General features: G+C 40.7%; 1 protein-coding gene across 1 annotated transcript in view; it reads right to left on the bottom strand.

The window, feature by feature from the left end:
• The window catches only part of CHD6 (chromodomain helicase DNA binding protein 6), a 199391-nt gene that overhangs the window by 119745 nt on the left and 58968 nt on the right, over positions 1 to 20678 (bottom strand). The window contains exons 3-4 of the mRNA XM_058562676.1: positions 17034 to 17554; positions 1143 to 1290 (exon numbers count right to left, since the gene is read on the bottom strand). Of these exons, the coding sequence (XP_058418659.1) occupies positions 1143 to 1290; positions 17034 to 17554 (669 nt within the window). The remainder of the gene's footprint in view (positions 1 to 1142; positions 1291 to 17033; positions 17555 to 20678) is intronic.

Raw genomic sequence — 20678 nt, 5'->3', positions numbered from 1 at the left:
AACACTTCTCAGAACCATTCACCAGCTAGCTCACTCTCAAATACTTAAATTTTAAAAAACAAAAACAAAAACAAAAGCCAAACCCCACCTCCCTTATTTTCTAAAAGATATCTCCTGGGCCCTTTTCTGTGTTCCCATCATTTCTTCACTAGTCACCTCTATGATGTTTAATTTTACAGAAAGGATTCCACATAAAAACCTCTTCCCCAATCCCACATACAGATCACCAGCCTAGAAACACAACCCCCTGCCAGCTCCCATCAACTCGATGTGCTTGCTGCTCTGCCAATCCTGATTGGCAGAGGAGTTTAGAGGCAGTGGCCTCTAGCCTGAGTTTAGAGGCAGTGAGGGGGAGTCTGTGTTCCGACTCCCCCGACACTACTATTTATAACCACCATGACATCAGGGGCTGACATCTTCCTATAATGAAGATCACCTAGAAACCTGAGAGTTCAGATGATACTTAAAGGTGCAGTAAGCTGATCTTATTCTAAATGGTCCCCTTGCAGGAGCACAGGCCAGGAAAACTGCTGTGGATATCAGAGGAAACAGCACTTTCAAATATTAGAAATCATGTCCAAGAGAGGTTGCCTCAACTCAGGGAGAAAATTCCTAACAATGTCCTGGGCACACTTTGGCATATTTTTAGAAATCTCATTTAGGTGGGCAACTCCTTGTTTTCATGTTTGGTCAAATTTTCCTTACCATTTTGGCAAAATAAACACATCCCTGACTTTTCTAGCATCTGGGATTATAAAAATGACCTTGTGCAGACTGGCCCAGCACTCTGAGCCCGAAATGCATTACCTACATGTCAAAATGGGTCCCTTCAGCCTTACCTAGCTTGGTTCACAACTCAATTTTCCACATTCACTCTCTCTGCAGCCTAATATCATGCTACTTTCCAAGAAGGAAGGAAACACCACTAAAAACTGGGAGATTATCAGTATAAGGATTAGGATTGCTAGGTACAAAGTCTTTGGTCTTTTGGTGCTCACCCACCAAAACAGTGAAAGCCCAACCCAGGTCTGTGCGCAAGGGCTGTAGGCTAGAGACAGAGAGAGAGGAGCAACAGGATCAGTGTCAGCAAGACCCTGTCCGGCAGCTGTAACCTCCACCAGGGCTCCCAGCCATAGCTGTACCTGGCTGTCTGCAGACTCAGTGGACTCCTCAGGACTCCGCAGGGATGAGTTCGGCAGGCCCTGATCCAGCTCTAAACTCTCCACTGTGGTTTCACTTTTCCTTTTTCCTTTCTTCTTTTTCTCCACTGGGGTTGGTCCTTGCTCCTTGCTACAAGGAGAAATTCAGAATTAAAACTGTTGGGCAGTCTTTAAAACTAAGATTTCTCATGTGATCAAAGTTATGATATCACATCCTAGAATTCCTGGACCAGGGTAGGCTTTAATGGAGAATCTACAAGAGTTTCCTCCCAGAAATATTCACAGATATGGGAAGAAATATCTACATGGATGCAGAATTCACTTTTTTTACACCTCCTCTCATGACTACTATGGCTATGATCAATGTGGTAATAAAATAATATGAACATCTCCAAAAACCTCACTTCCAGTTAATATAAAACGTCTTCCCTTGGAAGTTTAATTGCTTCGCAGATATTGAGAATCATCAAATTTCAATCTCCCTTTAAGTCACATGGGAAGCGACATCTCCCTAATCTGTCATAAGCCTCTATCGAGAACGGTCTATGTATAAGACTCAGAGTGAGTACCAGGAACTCAAAAATGAAGATGACACTGTCCCTGCCCTTGAGGAGGTTTCAATTATGAAAATCCTACCGACCACCTACGGCCATATTCCAAGGCAGTAGATGAATGCTTCCTGAGAGAGGTGGACACAGGCAAAGTCCACCCATCCTGCCAGGCCCCGCTAAGATGGCAACATCTCCTCTAAAAAGCCTTTCCTTATCCTCCTAACTGATAAAGCCTCTTTTCTACACTCCCAAAGTACCTTACCCGTACTTTGCTTAAAGGTAGTCAAACTCTGATCTTTCACTAAAGTTAGTCATTAACTATGACACCAGGCTCAGAACCACACAGTGCCTGGATTCTCTGTAGTTTCTCGATAAACATTTGCCAAATGAATGAATATTTTATACTTCTCTGATCTCTCCTACCAGACTCTAAGTTCCTAGAGGACAGTATTACTTGATTAAGTTTTGTATTCCTCATAGTGAGTAGTTTTATGCCATATATAGTAAGTGTTCAATAAATATTTATTGAATAGGTAGATGGATGCATCAATGGATGGGTAAGATTACTTGGGGAGATTTGGGAAAACATAGTTGAGCAGGGATATACATAGAATTTTGACATAGAAAATAGGAATAATAATAATAATAACAACAATTAATACTTATATAACACTTACTATACGCAGGCAGAGTTCTCTAAGTCCTTTACATGGATTATCTCCTTTACTCTGTACAATAATCTTATAAGGCAGATAGTATTGCCCTCATTTTATCAAGAGGCACAGTGAGGTTCAGCTAGATTTCCAGGGTAACATGGCTAGTCAATGGCGGAGAAAAGATTTCAGCCTAGGCATGCTCTTAACCACCATGGTATTCCTGGGGAATGGAAGAGTGCTAAGGGCACATTTAGTAAGACAGTCTGTGCGGCTGGATGACACGGTAAGTGAAGAGAAGCACTACATGACAGAGCTGGAAAGAAATCAGGGGTACACCAGGCTAGAGAGTTTAGACTTCATTCTGTGTGAAAAGGGCCATGATGGCAAGCCTAGGAAAGAAGGAATGAAGACAGGCTAGATATAACAATGAACACTCAAAGGTGAAAATGATTTGAAAGATCTAGAAGAAGTAGAACCAGTAAGTCTTGGCAAGTGACAGAATGTAGAGGATGAGGAAAGAGTCAAAATTATTGGTATCTTCCATCAGGTGAGTTATTGGAAGGTGTGGGGCAAAAGAGGGAAACCAATGGCCTTGTTTAGAGAAGGGAGATCCAGCACGATGAACTTGTGGCAGGAATACCAACCAGTGTTGACTGCTGAATCAGCCTGCCTCTCTCTTGAACACCCTTTACCCCTCACGGATCCCCAATCAGGTCAGCACAAACTTAGCCTACCCTCGATTCCTCAGGCTGAAGACTGGCTTGCTTACCTACCAGAAAAATTCTTTATGGAAATTATTTTGGTCCAACCTGAGGAAATGAAACTCAAGGGGTGCTGCCATTTTAGAGGATTATACATTTTAACAAGAGACTTGAATTCTCAAGAAGGGGAAAAAGGCAAAAGTTCTTCCACTTCTAATCAGTGCAGGACAAGAGACTCAGGTGAAACAGTTTAAAAAGATGCTAAATTTTCACAGGAATATTCATCTTATGTTATGTGGCTTATCACTAAGAAAAGCATATATAGCAATTCATATTCTACAAAGCACTTATGTGTTCCATGTCTCATTTAACCTAAGTTCCAACCACAATCCCATGAGGGAGCCAGAAGATTAAACGGGGCTCTGAGCATGTGAGACTCATACTCCAGAAGAAGAAACAGGTTTAAAAGCAGCAAAGGCCCCAACCAAAGTCCGCAGCAGAGCAGAGGCCCACACTCAGCTCATCTGACTCACGACCTATTGCTTTGTATACCACATCATGTTTCCTGACTCTTTTTTTCTAAACCCCAGTCTCCTTTCTGATAAATGTAAAAACTTAAAAACTCCTTTAATGTTATTTGAATCTCAAAATAATGACCAAAAGAATGAGCAACAAAACATTCCAAAGACCCAAATATAGAAAAAAAATTCACAAATCCATGGTTGTTAATGGTTTTTTTACGGATCTCTTAACAAAAGAAGGTTTGTGCTTAATTTTTTGGACACAAATTTAAAGACAGCTGATTAACATACCAAAAGTCACCATAATAATCACATGCTCAGAGCCCCATTTAATCTTCTGCAAAATCTTAAATCCTTTCTCCCAACATTTGAAATCAATTTCATCTATCTACTAAGTATAACTTCAATATATTAGAAAACTTCGTTTATATATGTTTAATCTTCATTTTAAATATATATATATGCTAGAAATATGTGCTTCATTGTGAAATATCATACTCAAAACTAAACCAAACTCAAGGCACAATTAAGAAATAGAACCTCCTCAAAATATGAAACTTTACTACAAGACTTGCATATATTTGCCTTCCATGTTTTCAGAAACACATTAAATAATGAAAGTAAGGAGCAGCCATAGTGAGGCACTACCAAAGTCAAGCCTAGGGCACTACTAGATTATCCTAGCCAGAAGCTGAGAGAAGGGTAGAGGGGAGGGAATACCTTCTCAAATATATGTCAGTAAAATAGGAAAATGACTGGTGAAGCCTGCTTACTTATTTGGGGGTAAATAAGACAATACTCTACCTGGAAAATCTTCAAAGTGATTTTCTGGAGGTTACCTTTGGCAACAGAATCAATTTTGAGTTCCAAAAATTCTTCCTGGAGCTCTTCTGATAAAGACAAATATCAGGAAGAAAAGATTCCTTGTAAGCTTATAAATGGGACATCAAGAAAATATCACCTGAATTCATCTTCTTGGAAGACTAGATGAAATGTGTTTTTCCCCTCTTTGGAATAAGTTTTGAAAACCTTATGCTTGAGAGTTTTATCAAATGAAGACATTTTAATTTCCAAAGTACTATATCTATAGATAGATTTGGTCCATGAATGCTTGTCTGCTCCTTGAAGTTCCAGGTTCTTTAGAAATAGTGGTCAAATAATATGTAACAAAACTATGCATGAATACATTTTTTGATCCAGCAATTCCATTATAGGAATACACTCTAAAGATACACTTCTAACAATATGAAAATACATAAGCATGACATTATTCACTGCAGCATTATTTGGTAATCACAAAATAATGAAAACTATCTAAATATCAAACATAAGTGACTGAATAAATTAGGATACATACAATGGAGTACTATGCAGCTGTAAAAACAATTAAGAAAGAATTTTACAAACTTACATGGAATGATTTCTAAGATATATTGTTAAGTGAATAAAGCAAAGTGTAAAAGAGTATCATGCAACTTTTTGTGAAAGAATAAAGGGAAAATAAGAAAACATGCATACAATATGATAAAAAGAAACACAGGAAGGATAAATCAAAAAACAATGACTATCCATAAGGGATAGGTGGAAGGAATGGGGTCAAAGGGATACAGGAAGGGAGTGACACTTCTCTGAATACATCTTTTTACATTAATTTGACTTTTGGAAGCATGTTAAAATTCTACATATTAAAAAATTAAAAAACTAAAGATGAAAACAAGCTGACACAAATGAATCCAAGTGTGTTTCAAATGAACAACATAACCACACTGAATGGAGGAAACAATTTCATTAGTTTATGAACACAGTAAATGACTATATACTCGCAGCTTTTGGGAGAAGTGGGGAGAACAGCAAACAAATCCTAAATGCTTTTGGAAGGCATAGAGGTGAAGCAATTCTGAAACCAATTTAGGTGTGGTACAGGATTAAGCAAATGAGTAAATATATTGATGTTAGGAACCGGGGTTCTCACTGAGGAAGAGGAAAGATGTAAATATGAAATGTTGTAAGGCAAGGAAGATATCGTGGGATGAACCTAAATTGGAGGCATCAGTGTGAACTCATGCTTTCTAAAATAAGTGTATGTATGAACAGGCATATAAATGTGCACATATATATTATGAATATATTATGTGTGTGTGCTCGTGTGTGTACATATATGTATATGTGCACTTGTGTGTATTTTTCCCCCAGCTTTGACAACTGGAAGAGCCAAAAAGCAAAGACGCCCCATTAGCAATGTGCACACCTAGCCCTTAGACCTTGATTTCTAATACCAAAGGTCCTCAGAGAAATGGCTGATTCCAATACTAAGGTAGGGAAGATATAAGACGAAACTTAAAAACATCTTGCTAAGTCAGAAAGTAAGGGAGTTTGAAAAAAAAAAAGGCAGCATGTCAAAAAGACACAGGAGTCAGCTCTCGCTGGTCAAAACTGAGACCATTTGAGCACCAAAGTAACTGAGGACAGTAATGAATTATAAGTTGTTGAAAACAATAGGAATCCACACTGATAACAGATAAATAGATAAAATATGAATAAATGAGGGAGAAGGGAGACCTCTTGCTTACTAGAGAACCCAAATGGTAAACGTGGTCGATTTAGAAAATCATTTTATAATCACTGTATAAAAGATGAGTACAGTCCAGAATCAAGGAATGCTAAATCTAGCGAGAACAACTTGAAGAGGAGCAGGATATCCGCATGATCTTAGAGCATCTCCCAACAGACTGCTTATTAGTTGCAAGTGAACAAAACCAGTAACTAGACAATAGCTATCATACAAGAAAATGGCCTTGAGCCGGCCCCATGGCTTAGCGGTTAAGTGCGCGCGCTCCGCTACTGGCGGCCCAGGTTCGGATCCTGGGCGCGCATGGATACACTGCTTCTCTGGCCATGCTGAGACCGCGTCCCACATACAGCAACTAGAAGGATGTGCAACTATGACATGCAACTATCTACTGGGGCTTTGGGGGGAGGAAAAAAAAAGGGAGGAGGATTGGCAATAGATGTTAGCTCAGAGCTGGTCTTCCTCAGCAAAAAGAGGAGGATTAGCATGGATGTTAGCTCAGGGCTGATCTTCCTCACAAAAAAAAAAAGAAAGAAAGAAAGAAAGAAAATGGCCTTAATCTTAGGAAAGACATACTGAAGTATTTAGGGCTAAAAAGGCATGATATATGCAAGTTATTCTTAGATGGCTTAGGAAAAAACATATAAATATATATAAATACAATTTACTTTCACGGCTGAAGTGGATACTGCGTTTGTTCAGACTCTTTTTGCTGATAAACAATATTGATCCCTCAGACTACGAGACTGGCCAGAAGGTCCGGCTGGGCTATGGTATCCTTTCACCACAGTGATTGGTCCAGGGATGCACACACAACCCACCCAGGCCCATTTGGAAGTCCTTCCTTTAAAAAAAAAAAATTAACTTTTGGCAGGAGTGGGTACGAAAATGAATCTCTTTCCTCCTAGGTCATAAGGCTGCTGACCTGTGAGCCCAGAGTTGCAGGCACCCACAGCTCAATCTCGAGAAGAAAAGCAGTCGCAAAGGATGGAGCTGACACCCAGAGAGGTGCAGGGAAGGGCTGGAGACAAAGATCTGGTGGAATCCTCAACTATACCTCCTGGCTCTGATTCTTTAAGCCAGTGGACCCCCTTGTTATCTTTTTTAACCTAAGTTAATTCAAGTTGGGTCTACGTCACTTGTAACCAAGAGAGTTCTGAGTAACACAATTGCCTAATACTCTCACCATGTAATGGCACTTGAGGCTGGATCAAACCAGTCTTATTTTTCCAATCCTCTCTTTTCTAGCTTTCAGAGTTAGAACAAACTAACTTGCAGGACAGAAAAAAATGGCAGACAAGATTTTTGAGGCTCAAAGTACCTATTTCCAGTAATAAAATCAAACTTGATTTTAAAATAAAACATATAACCAGGGGCCGGCCCGGTGGCATAGTGGTTAACTTGGTGCGCTCCACTTTGGTGGCCTGGGGTCGCAGGTTTGGATCCCGGGTGTGGACTTACGCACCGCTCATCAAGCCATGCTGTGGCGGCGTCCCATATAAAGTAGAGGAAGATGGGCACAGATGTCAGCCCAGGGCAAATCTTGCCCAGCAAAGAGAGGAGGATTGGCAACAGATGTTAGCTCAAGGCTAATCTTCCTCAACAGAAACAACAACAACAAAATAAAACAAAACATATAACCACTTTAAAGAAAGCATCTACCATGTATTTATGACATGCAAGAAACTTCCAATATACAAACTATACCATCCATGCAGGACACTATCAGGTATAACCAACAAGAGTTTATCAGTAGGCCTCACCCCCAAAGCTCTCTCTTCCTGTCTTTTACACAGCTTCATCAGCCAAGAAGATTTTATACATCTTTACTTTTTGCAGTTTGTATTAGGCAAATAAGTAATTTTTTTGCCTTCCAAATAGGAAATTACATATCAGTATTAAACCACTAGACACACAGACTTTCTCAAAGCCCTATCTCCAGTTCTCAACCTCCAAGTTTCTTTGCTAGAATTGAGTTAGAAACTGAGTGCTGACTCTGAGAATGAGGAGAAAGATCTAAGTATGTGTCACAACATTACGCTACTACAAGTCTGTAATTACTCTGCCCCCCTGGATTCTAAGTATTGAATTTTTTTTTTTGGTGAGGAAGATCCGCCCTGAGCTAACATCCGTTGCCAATCCTCCTCTTGTTGCTGAGGAAGACTGGCCCTGCTAACATCTGTGCTCATCTTCCTCTACTTTATGTGGGACACCGCCACAGCATGGCCTGACAAGCAGTGCGTCAGTCTGTGCCCCAGATCCCAACCTGCGAACCCCGGGCCGCCAAAGCAGAGCGCACAAACTTAACCACTACACCACCGGGCCAGCCCCTTGAAAATTTTTATCTACCAAAAAATATTATGTTTTATTATTTCAAAATGACTCATCTTCCTATTTTAAAATTAAACCTTATAAAATGCCCATCAAAGTCTTAGCAGGAGAATCAGTTACTGCCACAGTGAGGGGCCATAACCCTCAAATTCAGAATGACTGCAAACAGCCCATGATGATAATTACTGCCTTCACAGACATGCACGTATCTGGGGAGTCCAGCCCCCAAACCACTACTCCACTGTAAGAACAATTCTTCAGAGAAGCTTCCAGTCCAGGCCTTGCCACAAGCTCTGACCACCTTCCTGGAAGTACAATACCGAAAACATGGATATTACCCTCAAGGAGCTAATTTGCACACAATTCAACTTTTACTTCATGTCCATATTAGTTCAGTCTATAAACAGAGAACTGAGTTGGGCACAGATTTTTAAAGACACTGGTTAAAAGAAAAAAAACACAAAAACCTAATTGTTTTGGCGCAGATGTAGTCAACTACAGAAAAAATGTGAAACAAATCTACCCTGTCCTCAGTCTCTTTAACTCTATCATTAGCGCCATCAAAACAAAGATTATATAAGTTTGTGATATTATCCTAGTAAAAAACACAGCAAAAAGATTACACACTTACAAGATGAAAAAGCAGAGTTTTAACAAATAATCTTATTAAAAGTGATAAAAGCAAATGAAAATAAAAATTTAAAACACGTAGAAGGGTTTCAAATGACAAGCACAAGCCATCCCTACTTGCACCAAATCGTACTTGCCAGAGAATTGCTTTTGACTGACAACCTCCCTAACTCCAAATATGTTCATGCCTCTAGGTCTTTATTTATCAACATTAAGCAAGAGTAACTGACATCCTGATATGAAAGCTGATGAATTTAGATCTTATATATCTCCCTTACTCCTTCCTCTACTCAATATTTTTGTTGAATTCTTTTAGTTTAGACAATGTTTTAAATTTTCATTAATTCTTGTTTTCTGACTGCTCCTTTTTCATGATAACCCATTCTTGTTTTGTAGACAAAATTTCAACTAGAATCTGAGGATGCTAACTTAAAATCTTTACAGATCCTTTCCCTTGGATTGTTTCTTCTGAGGAGAGTTGTCCTGTTCGCTCCTCTTTTTCCAATTTCTTTCCTTTAGGGTGTCGTAATCTTTGGTGGATTGTTCCTATTTAAAATGAACAAGGTTGATAGTACAGGTGGCTGGTAAGGCTCTCTGCTGCCAAGTAAGTCGCCTTCTCCAACAAGCCTCATCCCTGAATGGGAGGCCTGGCCTGGGAATCTGCATACGCAGAGGGCTGCACCTCTCCCTCCCTTTTAAGGTATGGGCAGGGAAAGGCAGAGAAGCTAGTGCCCCTATGCCCTCTTCTTGTGGATGTCAGTCTCCACCTGGGGCCCTAGAGCCTCACCCAGAGCAAACTGCTCAATATCTTTAGAGAAATTGCCTGACTTTAGCCTGGAGCTAACAAACCAGGCAGCCACTCTGCAGATAGTCCCTGAATCAGCCACCTCCATTTCTGGCCTGCCTCTCATCCCTTCTCCAGGGCTGCCAGGTCCACTGGGAGGAGGAAGCTCTTCTACCTCTGCTACAAACATAGCTCCTGCATGTGCTCTGAGCGGGACTCCCTCCACAGCATTTATCCATCAGTATGGTACAACTGGCCTTCCTTGTCCAGAAATTCCTAACATCTCTCATCTTTGAAGAATTCATTCCCCTCTGTTCTTCTTGTCATTTCATTAATTGGTGAAGAGGGAAAATAAAAGTATGCTCGGTCTCCGGTCTTAAAACTGGAAGCCCCCAAGGAACATTTATTTAAATGTCTGTTGGTCTTTTTGCTTTTAAGTCTTTTCTCATCTAGTAATTCCTGTCATATCTGGCTCAATACTCAACTCTTCCAAGGGACTTCCTAGACCAGAACTGAAACATTCTTAGTCCTCTATATCCTTTCAGCGATTCTGCATACAGTTTACTAGGTTCCTTCATTTTATATTTTTGCCTGTTTTTTGAACACTTGCAAGGCTGTTTCTGTAACTCAGGAAAGCTCCTCAACAACAGGGCTCCGAGATGATACTTCTGTGACATGCTCCTCTGCAATTCCATTCCCAACACAGTACTCATAAACAAGCAAGGCACATAGGAGGCACTGAAAATATCCTGGATAAATAAATGAGTAGGTATGCATCAAGCATTATTTGGTAACTGTTTCCTCACAGATTAGGTAAAGGTCCACTATGCATCAGACTCTAATTTAGAAAGCCCCGGGGATTACAGAGTAAGCACTCAGGTGCTCTTAGAAAAACAGGAATGGAGACTTAGTCCAAAACTTCAGAGGTGGGTCTCTGACATTATCATTTAGATTTCTTCCCAACTTAACATAAAGCCCAGAAGGTTCCAAGCACAGGGTCTCTACCCAGAACTCAGAACTTTGTCTTCTTTCTTCTAATAAATGATCAGAATGTAAGAGTCTCCCAAAAGAAAGAATCCTGTCAAGGGATGCTCTCGAGCCTAAGCCCAGCCTCAATAAAGATCTGCACTCTAAACAAAGACAGGTGACTGACCTGCAAACAGGGAGGTACAGCTGAGCTGACTGAATTTTACTTCCCCTCCTGCATCACAGTTATCAGCTGACTCACAGCTCAACCGGTTTTATAATCAGAAGGTCTGGGGCTTAACTTTCCAGAAGCTACCATCAGAGAAGAAAATCAGAAAAGGTAAAACTTTTCTTCTAGGATATTACTAAATTTGTTGGATTTAGGGGGGAAATTCTCCCCTGGGTTGACAAGACAAAACAAATAAGGGTAAAAAGCTGAGGCACAGAATTGGGGCTAATCACACCATTTGTTTCTTTTCCTCTTTTTGGTTTTTCATTCCTAGCAGACGTAAAATATAAAAACATACACATGCTCTATTTTCCCAGTGTTCTGTCATCTGTTTCTCAAAGAACGGTCTATAATTAGCTACACTCTAATTATCTAGCAGACTTTTGAACTGCAGATTCCTGGGCTCCACCCTAGACCTAATAAATCAATCATTCTCTCTGAGGATGTGGTCAGGGAATCACTTTTCTAACAAGCTATCCAGGTGATTCCTTAGGCACAGCAGAGTCGAGAACCAGAGATCCAGCTAGACAGTCCTCCACTTGGGCCAGCACACTGATTAATTTCTTGACTTTCAAGAGAGAATATAAACCATTCTGACGTGTGGAAATTCAATCAACAACATGAACACTCACATTCAAGACCTTGGTTTACAAAAGCAACCTCCAGCTCAGTCAAAACACTCAGCTCCCAATTTAAGAGAGTGCAAACTAAAGGGCTGACTATCAACCTACTCCTTAGGTACTCCCTAGATACCGACTAAGAGCAGCAGACGGCCTCATAGACACTGAATGGGTCGTCTTTCCTGCTCACTGAGCTGTGCTTTAATGCCAAGAGCTGACTTTTACTAAAGGCTATTTCAGTGAAGAGAAATATGAACTTCATAGGCACATGGAAGCACTTGATGCAAAAACTGTTGTCGAAGACACTATCCACTATGTTGCATAATGTTCCCCAGTGAGAAATTTCTTTCTCAAATGGTAAAAATTTTGCTTCTCTGAAGAACTAGGCATGATGCATTTCTAATACCAAAGCATTTTCCCAAAGCCCTTACCAACATTATATGACCCCACACAATCTAACACCTGCTTATCTTTCAGATCCCCTTGGTGCAGCTATACGGGCCATGTGTGTCTACATATGTATAGGTCTGTGTGTATGTTCGTACGTACACACACATACACATCTGTGTATGTCTTCTTATGCCAGTGGCCCCATCCTCTTTGGGAAAAGGTACTATAATTAAAAAACAGTAAAACCAAGTAAGCGATACTGAGTGAAACTTAAATTTCAGAGTCAGGAAAATGACAGAGAGCCTAACTTGGCTTCCTGGAGGAGCTTTCTTGCTTAAGTTTTATACAATAAAGGAGTGAACTAAGCTCACATTCCAAGATAATTTGGAGGGAAAAGAAGAAAGTGTAGTTTAAAAAAAGTGTGGGGGGGGGAGCTTCCCCTACTTGGGCATTTTGGACTTTTATCCTCTAAGCAGTAAATGAATATTCATCACTATTAATATCATTCCTGAAAAGGAAAATTTGTTAGACTCTATCTATCACCTGTTTAGGAAAGATCAGTTCAATTGTCTATTTGCTGCCTCAAATACAAAGAGAAACAGCAGAGGAAAAAGTTGGAGCCATCTTAGTCCTTGAGAGGATACTGTGGAGGGTGCAAATTGAAATTCTATAGAAGAGGGGCCATTTTCAACAAATAAAAAACCAATTTCTCTGACACTGGACTCTCTCCACCATTTTCCGTTCCTGATCTTCCCTGGCAAGGCATAAAGAGATACACAGCTGTGGGAGAAAAGTGTTTTTACAGTTAAGTGAGCCTCGAGTCAAAGCCTGACAGTGCTGCTCATTAGCTTTGTGCCTTAGACAAGTTACTTTTAAAATCTTCATTCCTTTTATTATAAAATGGAGACAACACCTACTGTTATTTAACAATGGGAGTTACTATATGTTATCTTTTATGGATCTTATTTTCAGGGAGAAGAGCTCTATCCATTTATTCTAGGAAAACAATTAAAGTATATATAGAAAATATGTGTTTTTATAATATACAAATTATACTGTAATATATATTTATGCATCTGTGCGTCCAACAACCTGACAAACCTCTCTGATGACAACCACCAGGGACATAAAAGACACAAGGCATGGTGGTCCTGACCTCAGGCACTTAACTTTTGTTGTGGAGGCAAGTCATACATATAGCCATCCCTCAGGATCTGTGGGGAATTGGTTCCAGGAACCCCTATGGATACCCAAACCCGCAAACACTCAAGTCCCTTATATAAAATGGCATAGTACAATGAATACAGTCGATTGAATTACAATCTGTGGTTGGTTGAATCTGTGGATGCAAAACTCGCAGATATGGAGGGTGACTGTACATGAAAATAATTGTTTATGATTGAAAGGTGGCCTATTACAGAGGTTAACGTACAAGACTGGGAATCAAGAGGTGTGAGTTTATGACACACCCTTGTAAACAAGTCACTTCTCTGTGGGTCTCCATTTCCCTGGCTGCAGACAACAGGGTTAGACTAGACCTCTTTTATTTCTTCTCACATCTGAAATCTCTGATTTATAATGCAATATGAGGCTCCAAGTGTTATGGAAGTTCAGAGTGGACACGCTAGCACACTGGTTTGAGGAAGCTCTGTGGGGGAACTGAGACTTACACTCACACTTGAAGAATGGAAAGGACTTGGGATACTGGGACAAGGACAAAGGGCACAACGGTTGGGAGAAACAGCAAGAGCAACCAAAGGAGAAACAAGTCAAGACCTTCCAGGGCAAATGAGATCAATCTAGCTGGCAAGGTCTGTTGTCAGAAATGGGAAGGCAGGGAGAGGGTTTGAATAACAGAGAAAGGAGTCTGGATTTTGTCCTGGAGGCAGTAGAAACAATCAGAAGTTTCTCAGCATGTATAAATTGTTAGAGGGAATCCCATTTCCCTGTCCCCATGTTTTCATGAGGAAAATCATGTTTTACTCTTAAGGAGGTAACAACGTGCTGGAAACACATTTTCAGCCCTTCTTCAAACTCCTCTCACTTCTCTGACTGGGGACCTACCAGACTGGTGAGAATGGGAAAAGGAATGGCGCATACATGTCCCAGGGTCCTCCCTCTGCTTCAGAAACGTGCCGCCAGTTCTGATGGATAAATTCAACTGTGGGAATAACAAGAAGTCCAATGCTGGCCACAAGCCAGTACAAGTTCTTTAATCCAGTTTATCAATAATAAAGCTGATAATTCTATCTCCATTCCCATTGACTATTTCCCAACTGATCTGGAATGGAGAGAGGGAAAGAAGGGGTTTGATTTTCCACCACCAACAACAAAAAACATAAATAACAGCAGTGCCTCAGAAAGATTAGCCAGGTGGCAGCTGTCAAGATGGACTGAAGCAGGAAAAGACTGGAAACCTTAAATCAGTTTTGGAGCTCCTACAATAATCTAAGCATTCAGTGAATCATTTGTAACCATCAAGTATTATCCAGAGTCTAACCAATACCTGCTCAAATCAAAACATGTACTTGAGCCAATCTGCAAAAGAGTACATCAAAGAGCACAAAAAACTGAGACTTAATTACCAACGTATTTTTTTTTTTACCAATTAATGAATGTCCTTTCATAACTAAAACTGCTTCTGCTGACCAGTGGGATCATTAATTAAAGGAACCAAAGCAAGTTTATAAATATATAAAGGAGAAAAAATGAAAGGCTCACCAGTCCAGAACCCTATCTGGGCTATATAGAAGAATTCTATTATATTACAAGTCAATCTTATACAGCCCCAACATCAAGAGAGAGAAAGCCTCACGTATCTCGCCCATATTTCTAAAGAGACAACTAGTCCTATCTGTCAGCATCCTCTCATAGGGTATCTCCTGGATTTCTAAATCTCAAAAGTTTCTGCTGTCTTCTAAGGCAGTAGCCCTTGAAAACACTACCAAGAACTTCTCCAACTCATTTATATTTTTTTTGGTGAGGAAGATTGGCCCTGGGCTAACATCCATGCCCACCTTCCTCTACATTATATGTGGGACACCTGCCACAGCATGGCTTGATAAGCGGTGCGTAGGTCTGCACCCAGGATCCAAACCCTGGGCCGCCGAAGCAGAGGGTGCAAACAACCACTACGCCACTGGGCTGACCCCCCAACCCACTTATATTTTATACAGACTAATTAGATAAAAATCAAGTTCCCTTAATATCACTACATATACATTTAACACCCAGCCTTGTTTCGTGAAATGCCACCTCGTCCCAAAGGGAATTTGCAGCAGTGCCTATACACTCATCACCTGTTTCAGATCCCACACAAAGTAAATTTGAATTCCTTAGAGGAGAGTTGATAAAATTGTAAGCACCAGAGACCAGTGGCTAAAGTGAGCTCAGATACCTATGGATTTCTACTGCCTTCTACACTCAAACCAGACTCCTTACTAGGGCTGTGAAAACTCTCCTCTAATCACCCTAATTCTAAAACACTATCCGCATTCCTCTTTGTTTTCTGTAATAACCAAAGTAAGTCACTCCACTAACTCATGTCCAATTCTCCTTCTTCACCCATATTACCCTAAAGGACCAGTTCAGCTTCTCCAAAGTGACTGGAGATGAAAGTTATTGGCAGAAGACAGAAATTCACTCTTCCATCCCATACACACATCAGAGAACAGAGGATGTTCACTAGGTTCACTGAGAAACAAAGTCCGTAACTTTCTCATTAGTCAACTCCTGATTTTACCTATCTCGTTTGACCTTCTGGAAGGTATTTTAGGTCCAGTCTTGTGAACTACATTCCTAGGATCCCATCTAAGCTTCTATGACAGACAAAAGATGAGATCTCCTGCCAGGCAGAAGGGAGTGAATATTATAAGGCAGTTTTAACTTGGATCAGGAAATTATCCATCTGGTCCCAACAAACTATCCTTCTGAAAATGAACTGAACCATATAGTACATTCCAAGTCACAGCAAACATCACATAAAATGCTTTCTCTCTTTAAAACTTACTTCCTCCATGCCTGACCCCACACAGGTCTGATGGCCTCATTACTTTACATTCTGTTAACATTCATATCAATCTGCGTTTTTATGGGTTCCCCTGGTCTATGTTCTGCCTCTGCACTTAGATTTAAGAAACTTAAATTCCATATGGTAGAAGTTATATATCTTCTGTTTTGTATGTCCTCAAAAGTTTAAACATAACGTTCTGTTCAAAGAATTTAGAAAGAGACAAAATGAAAAACATCACATTTGTACACAGATGACAAATACTGAATTCCCTAAGAGGGTATCTGGATCCTGAAAGAATCTACAGCCAGGCCCTCAATATCACCCACCCTGCAGTGAATCTATACCCATGCCCTCTGATCTCTCTACAAGTCACTAGAGTCTCCTCCGGTCTTATTTACTCAACATTTCCTGAACAGCTGCTGCTAAGTCAGGCACTGTGTTAGATACTGAACAAGAGAAACAGATCAGGAATGGTCCTGCACTAGAGAGAGCACAGCCTAGGGAAGCCAGGCAGTCCTTTTCTGTCTGGAACTCTGTGCAGGCCCACGGCTCTCCTAGACCACCCACACTACTGACTGCCAGGACTGTGCACCCTCCGGACAGCTGCTCCTCTGCCACTCTACACTGCTACTGTTCCAAAAATCGCTGCCCTCCCTCTACCACACCTGTGACGTCCCTTCCCTTATACCCTGTGCACACTAACATATTTTAATTCTTCTTAATCCAAAAGGAATGGCAAGAAATTGCAGGGCCAGTATTAATTAAAGTTATTTTTCTCTCATTAGGAGGTGAGAAAAATGGTTCATTTTGGCTAAAAGTAGTCAAGTTCTGTCCAGGGGCTGGAGCAAGGCCAAAGGCAAACCGCTCCGTGGAGGCAGAGCCAAGTGCTCTGAGCAGGGAGAAAGGGACGCACCTGGCCTTCCTGGACTTCGTCCTGGTTGTAGAGTCAGCACCGCTCCTCTTCTCTTTGGCCTCCTTGGTGCCCGAGGCCTCCCGGGGCTTCCGCGCTTTCTTTGCTCCGTCCTTCTGCTTGGGTTCCTTGGGCTCCTTGGGCCTCTTGGGCTCCTTGGCCTTCCTGGGTTCCTTTGGCTCTCTAGGTTCTCGCTTCCTCTTTGGCTTGGGCTCCCTGTCCTTGCTTCCCTTTGCTGCCCCCTCTTGCTCTCCTGGATCCTTTTTCTTCCGTTTCTTCTTCACTCCGGTGCCTCCTCCTCCACTGTCCTCCAACCCATTATGGGATGTCATTTTCCTAGGAAAAAGGGTCTCAGCTTCCTCTTCAGCAGCGTACAGGTCCTTCTGGGGCAGACAGTGACTGGCAACATCTTCGATTTTCTCTTCCTGATCAGTGCTGTGGTCAAACGGGGAAGGGGATTTGTAGTCAAAATTGACAGAGGCATCAGACATTGGGGAGTGATTCAGAACTTTTAAATTTGACAACTGTAAAAGAGAGAGAAATAAGTGTATTACTCCTCCACTGCATGCTTCATACACAGAGTGTTATCAAGTTTAAACGCATGGATTTGTTCAACATTTACTGAGTTTCTACTATGCCTTAGTTCCTCCTGTGCCAGGCCTTGGGGATACAGCGGCAAAGAGGACACACATTATTTGTGTTTGCCTTTGCCCTTGTGGAGCTATACCAAGTTGTTGTTAGCATATTATGTAAGAAATTAGTATGTAAAAGCCCAAAGGATTTCTACGAACTTATCGAAATATGAAACACCTTTTAAGTCCACGCCTAGAACAGGCAACAATAACAGTCTCCCACAAAATACCTTTAGATGCCACTAGCAGACACAAATCTGACCCAGAATGGCATTTATCATGCTAATACACACAGAAGTTCTGTTCAAATGTGTTCATGAATACACTTGAAATTTATACAATGTTATAAACCAATGTTACTGCAATAAACAAAAAATTAAAAAAAAAAAAAACAAATGTGTTCATGAATAAAGGTTCTATCAGTGGGATGATAAGGACGCAGGGTCAAACTCAGTGTGTTCCTTTATTTCCCCAAATCTTTGCTCTCACATATCATTAAGCAGCATCAACATTTGGTCAATCTGATTTTCAACAAAACTACACCTTTTATTTTTAACTAAAAATGGTGTTGTTCTGTATGAAGAACTTACCTAACTTAGCCACCAGACTCAGCACCAAATAACCTTTGGCCACCACTTGCAAAAACCAACCAACCATATAGGAGGAAGTTTTACGGTGGCAGATGCCACTAGAAAGAAATGTGTCACAGGTGCTGAAGGCAACCCTAAAAAGGAAGTTTCAAAGCTGTTTTTGAGCACCATCAAATAAGGTGCAGCCTCCGAAGGTGACCACTTTTAAGGACACATTCTTTGGAAGCAGAAGTCATACTCTCAGGTCTGGTATCACAAAGCACACTTATCATTTCATAACCAAGCTAAGGTTGGCAACAATCTGAAAATAACATGGGTGCTGGTTTCAGGCAACAGCATACTCTCCTGGATCAGGAACAAAGAAATAAATAACTTAAGGAGCGCCTCGGAGGGCTGAGCTGGCTTTCCAGGAAAACAATTACAATCATCTTTGGATGATGGCTTAGGAACAGCACCATTTGTGAGTCGCCTGCTCTCCTAACAAGAGGCCTGACGTGTGCTAAAGGGCACAGACACTTGCTCAGGTGGTATAGTTTCCTTCCAGTGTTCTGGTTACCCAATCTGTGCTCAGACTTCCTGGCCCACCCTGGGAGTGACGGAGAGTGCAAAATTCAGCTGCATATTTCCCCTTCTGTTTTTTCAAGTTCCCCTTTCTAGTCTGATACTCCCAAACATAACACTGAGAATCCCAGGAGAAAAAGATGAAAGAAAAGAAGGATTTTTTTGGATCTTTATCATAAATAAAGTCCAGCCGCACAAAAAAGCCTAAATCCAGAGGGAATGAGTCATTCTGGCAGGACTCACTACTTAGAAAAAAAAGGAAGACATATCAGTTTGACTCTCATTGCTGATTCAGTACTTAACATGGCTTAGGAAAAGGAGGAGCTAAGTAAACTTACAAGGAATTTAAAATCAAATACAAGAAAATGGTAAATTTTATGTTATGTGATTTTTACCACAACAGAAAGAAAAAAAAAAAGAAAATATAAGGCAACAAGAAACCCAACAGTGCGGGCTCAGGTAAAGATCGGATCCTGTGACTGCACAGCCATCCCTGGGACATTACTGAATTTTGTGCCAGGGACACTTGACCTTCAGGGAACAAGTTTTTGCTTAGCATGCAAGGATGGACACACTAAAAAAACAAGAGATACAGGTTTGTTTATTAAAGAAGTTTTCAAAGACAACACATTAAAGACCTAATTCCACCACGGCAGCTCTCTGTAGGTCAAAGTGGGACCCTCTCTCAAACTCATACTTCATGTCACGGTTTCTCTTCTGAAGGACAGGGCTCTCCAGAGAAGCTGAGGTAGGTGGAGGTTAGGTGTGGTAACTGGATATTCAATCATTAGGTAATAACAATAGCAGCAGCTAGCATTTATTGGACACATATCATATGGATGTACTTAGAACTGTGTGAGGCACGTTTCATGATATCTCTAATTTTTACAGCAATCTTACAAGGTTAGTGTAAAGATACCTATTTTGTATATGGAGAAATGGAAGATTACTGATGTTAAGTGATGTGCCCAAGGCCATACAGCTAGTGAGCAGAGAAGCTTAGATCTGAACCCTTCGCCAAAAGCTAACACGCATTTCATCGAGCATTTTATGAAATCCAAGGGCACCATAACGATTGCTGGGCTACCAGACCAGCATGATTAGATTTGGTTAGAAATGTTAAATGTGATGGTGTATATAACCACTTCAGGAAAAGTTCTGGTAGTTCTTCATAAAGCTAAACATATACCTACCTGATGTCCCAGCAATTCCACTCCCAGGAATCACAGAGAGTTGTCTAGTCTACCCCCTCATTTTACAGATAAGATAATCTGTTCAGAGAGATGAAACAACTTGTCAAGGTTATATTCCTAGGGAGTGGCAGAGCTGGGACACTCTAGAGGGAGAAGGGAAACCCAAGATATGCAGCACAACTAGTCAATGTTGAAAAGGGGGAAGTATCCCAAAAGGCAGATATTAGTAACAAAAATTATAATCTTGAAAGTCAACAATTCATCAGAAATGTTTTTATTTTTTAAGGCATCTTGTTGGGAGCTTGGAAAAGACAACCGCTGAGGATCAAAATCATAAGAAAAAAACATTTCTTCCATGTGTCTCAAGGTGAGTGGGGAAAAAGGCAAAGAGCCTAAATAAAGTCTTTGTTTCAGTTTCTACCAAGAGGGACATTAAATCACCACTTTGAAAATGCCCTGAAAAGAAAAGACTGGAGATGTGGACCACAGTACCAACAATATTTCACATTATATTGACAATTTAAATAGACAAGCATCTAGGAACACAAGGATGAAATGGAGAGAGGCCGACTAATAAAACACACAACACTGCTAGGTCATAATCCACATTGTTAGTAATAAAATTCATTTCTTTGATTCAAAATTATCAATCCACAATATTCCTGGAAAACA

The sequence above is a fragment of the Diceros bicornis genome, chromosome 19 (genome assembly GCF_020826845.1).
Source record: "Diceros bicornis minor isolate mBicDic1 chromosome 19, mDicBic1.mat.cur, whole genome shotgun sequence".
Lineage (NCBI taxonomy): Eukaryota > Metazoa > Chordata > Mammalia > Perissodactyla > Rhinocerotidae > Diceros > Diceros bicornis.
This window is presented reverse-complemented; position numbering and strand designations above follow the sequence as displayed.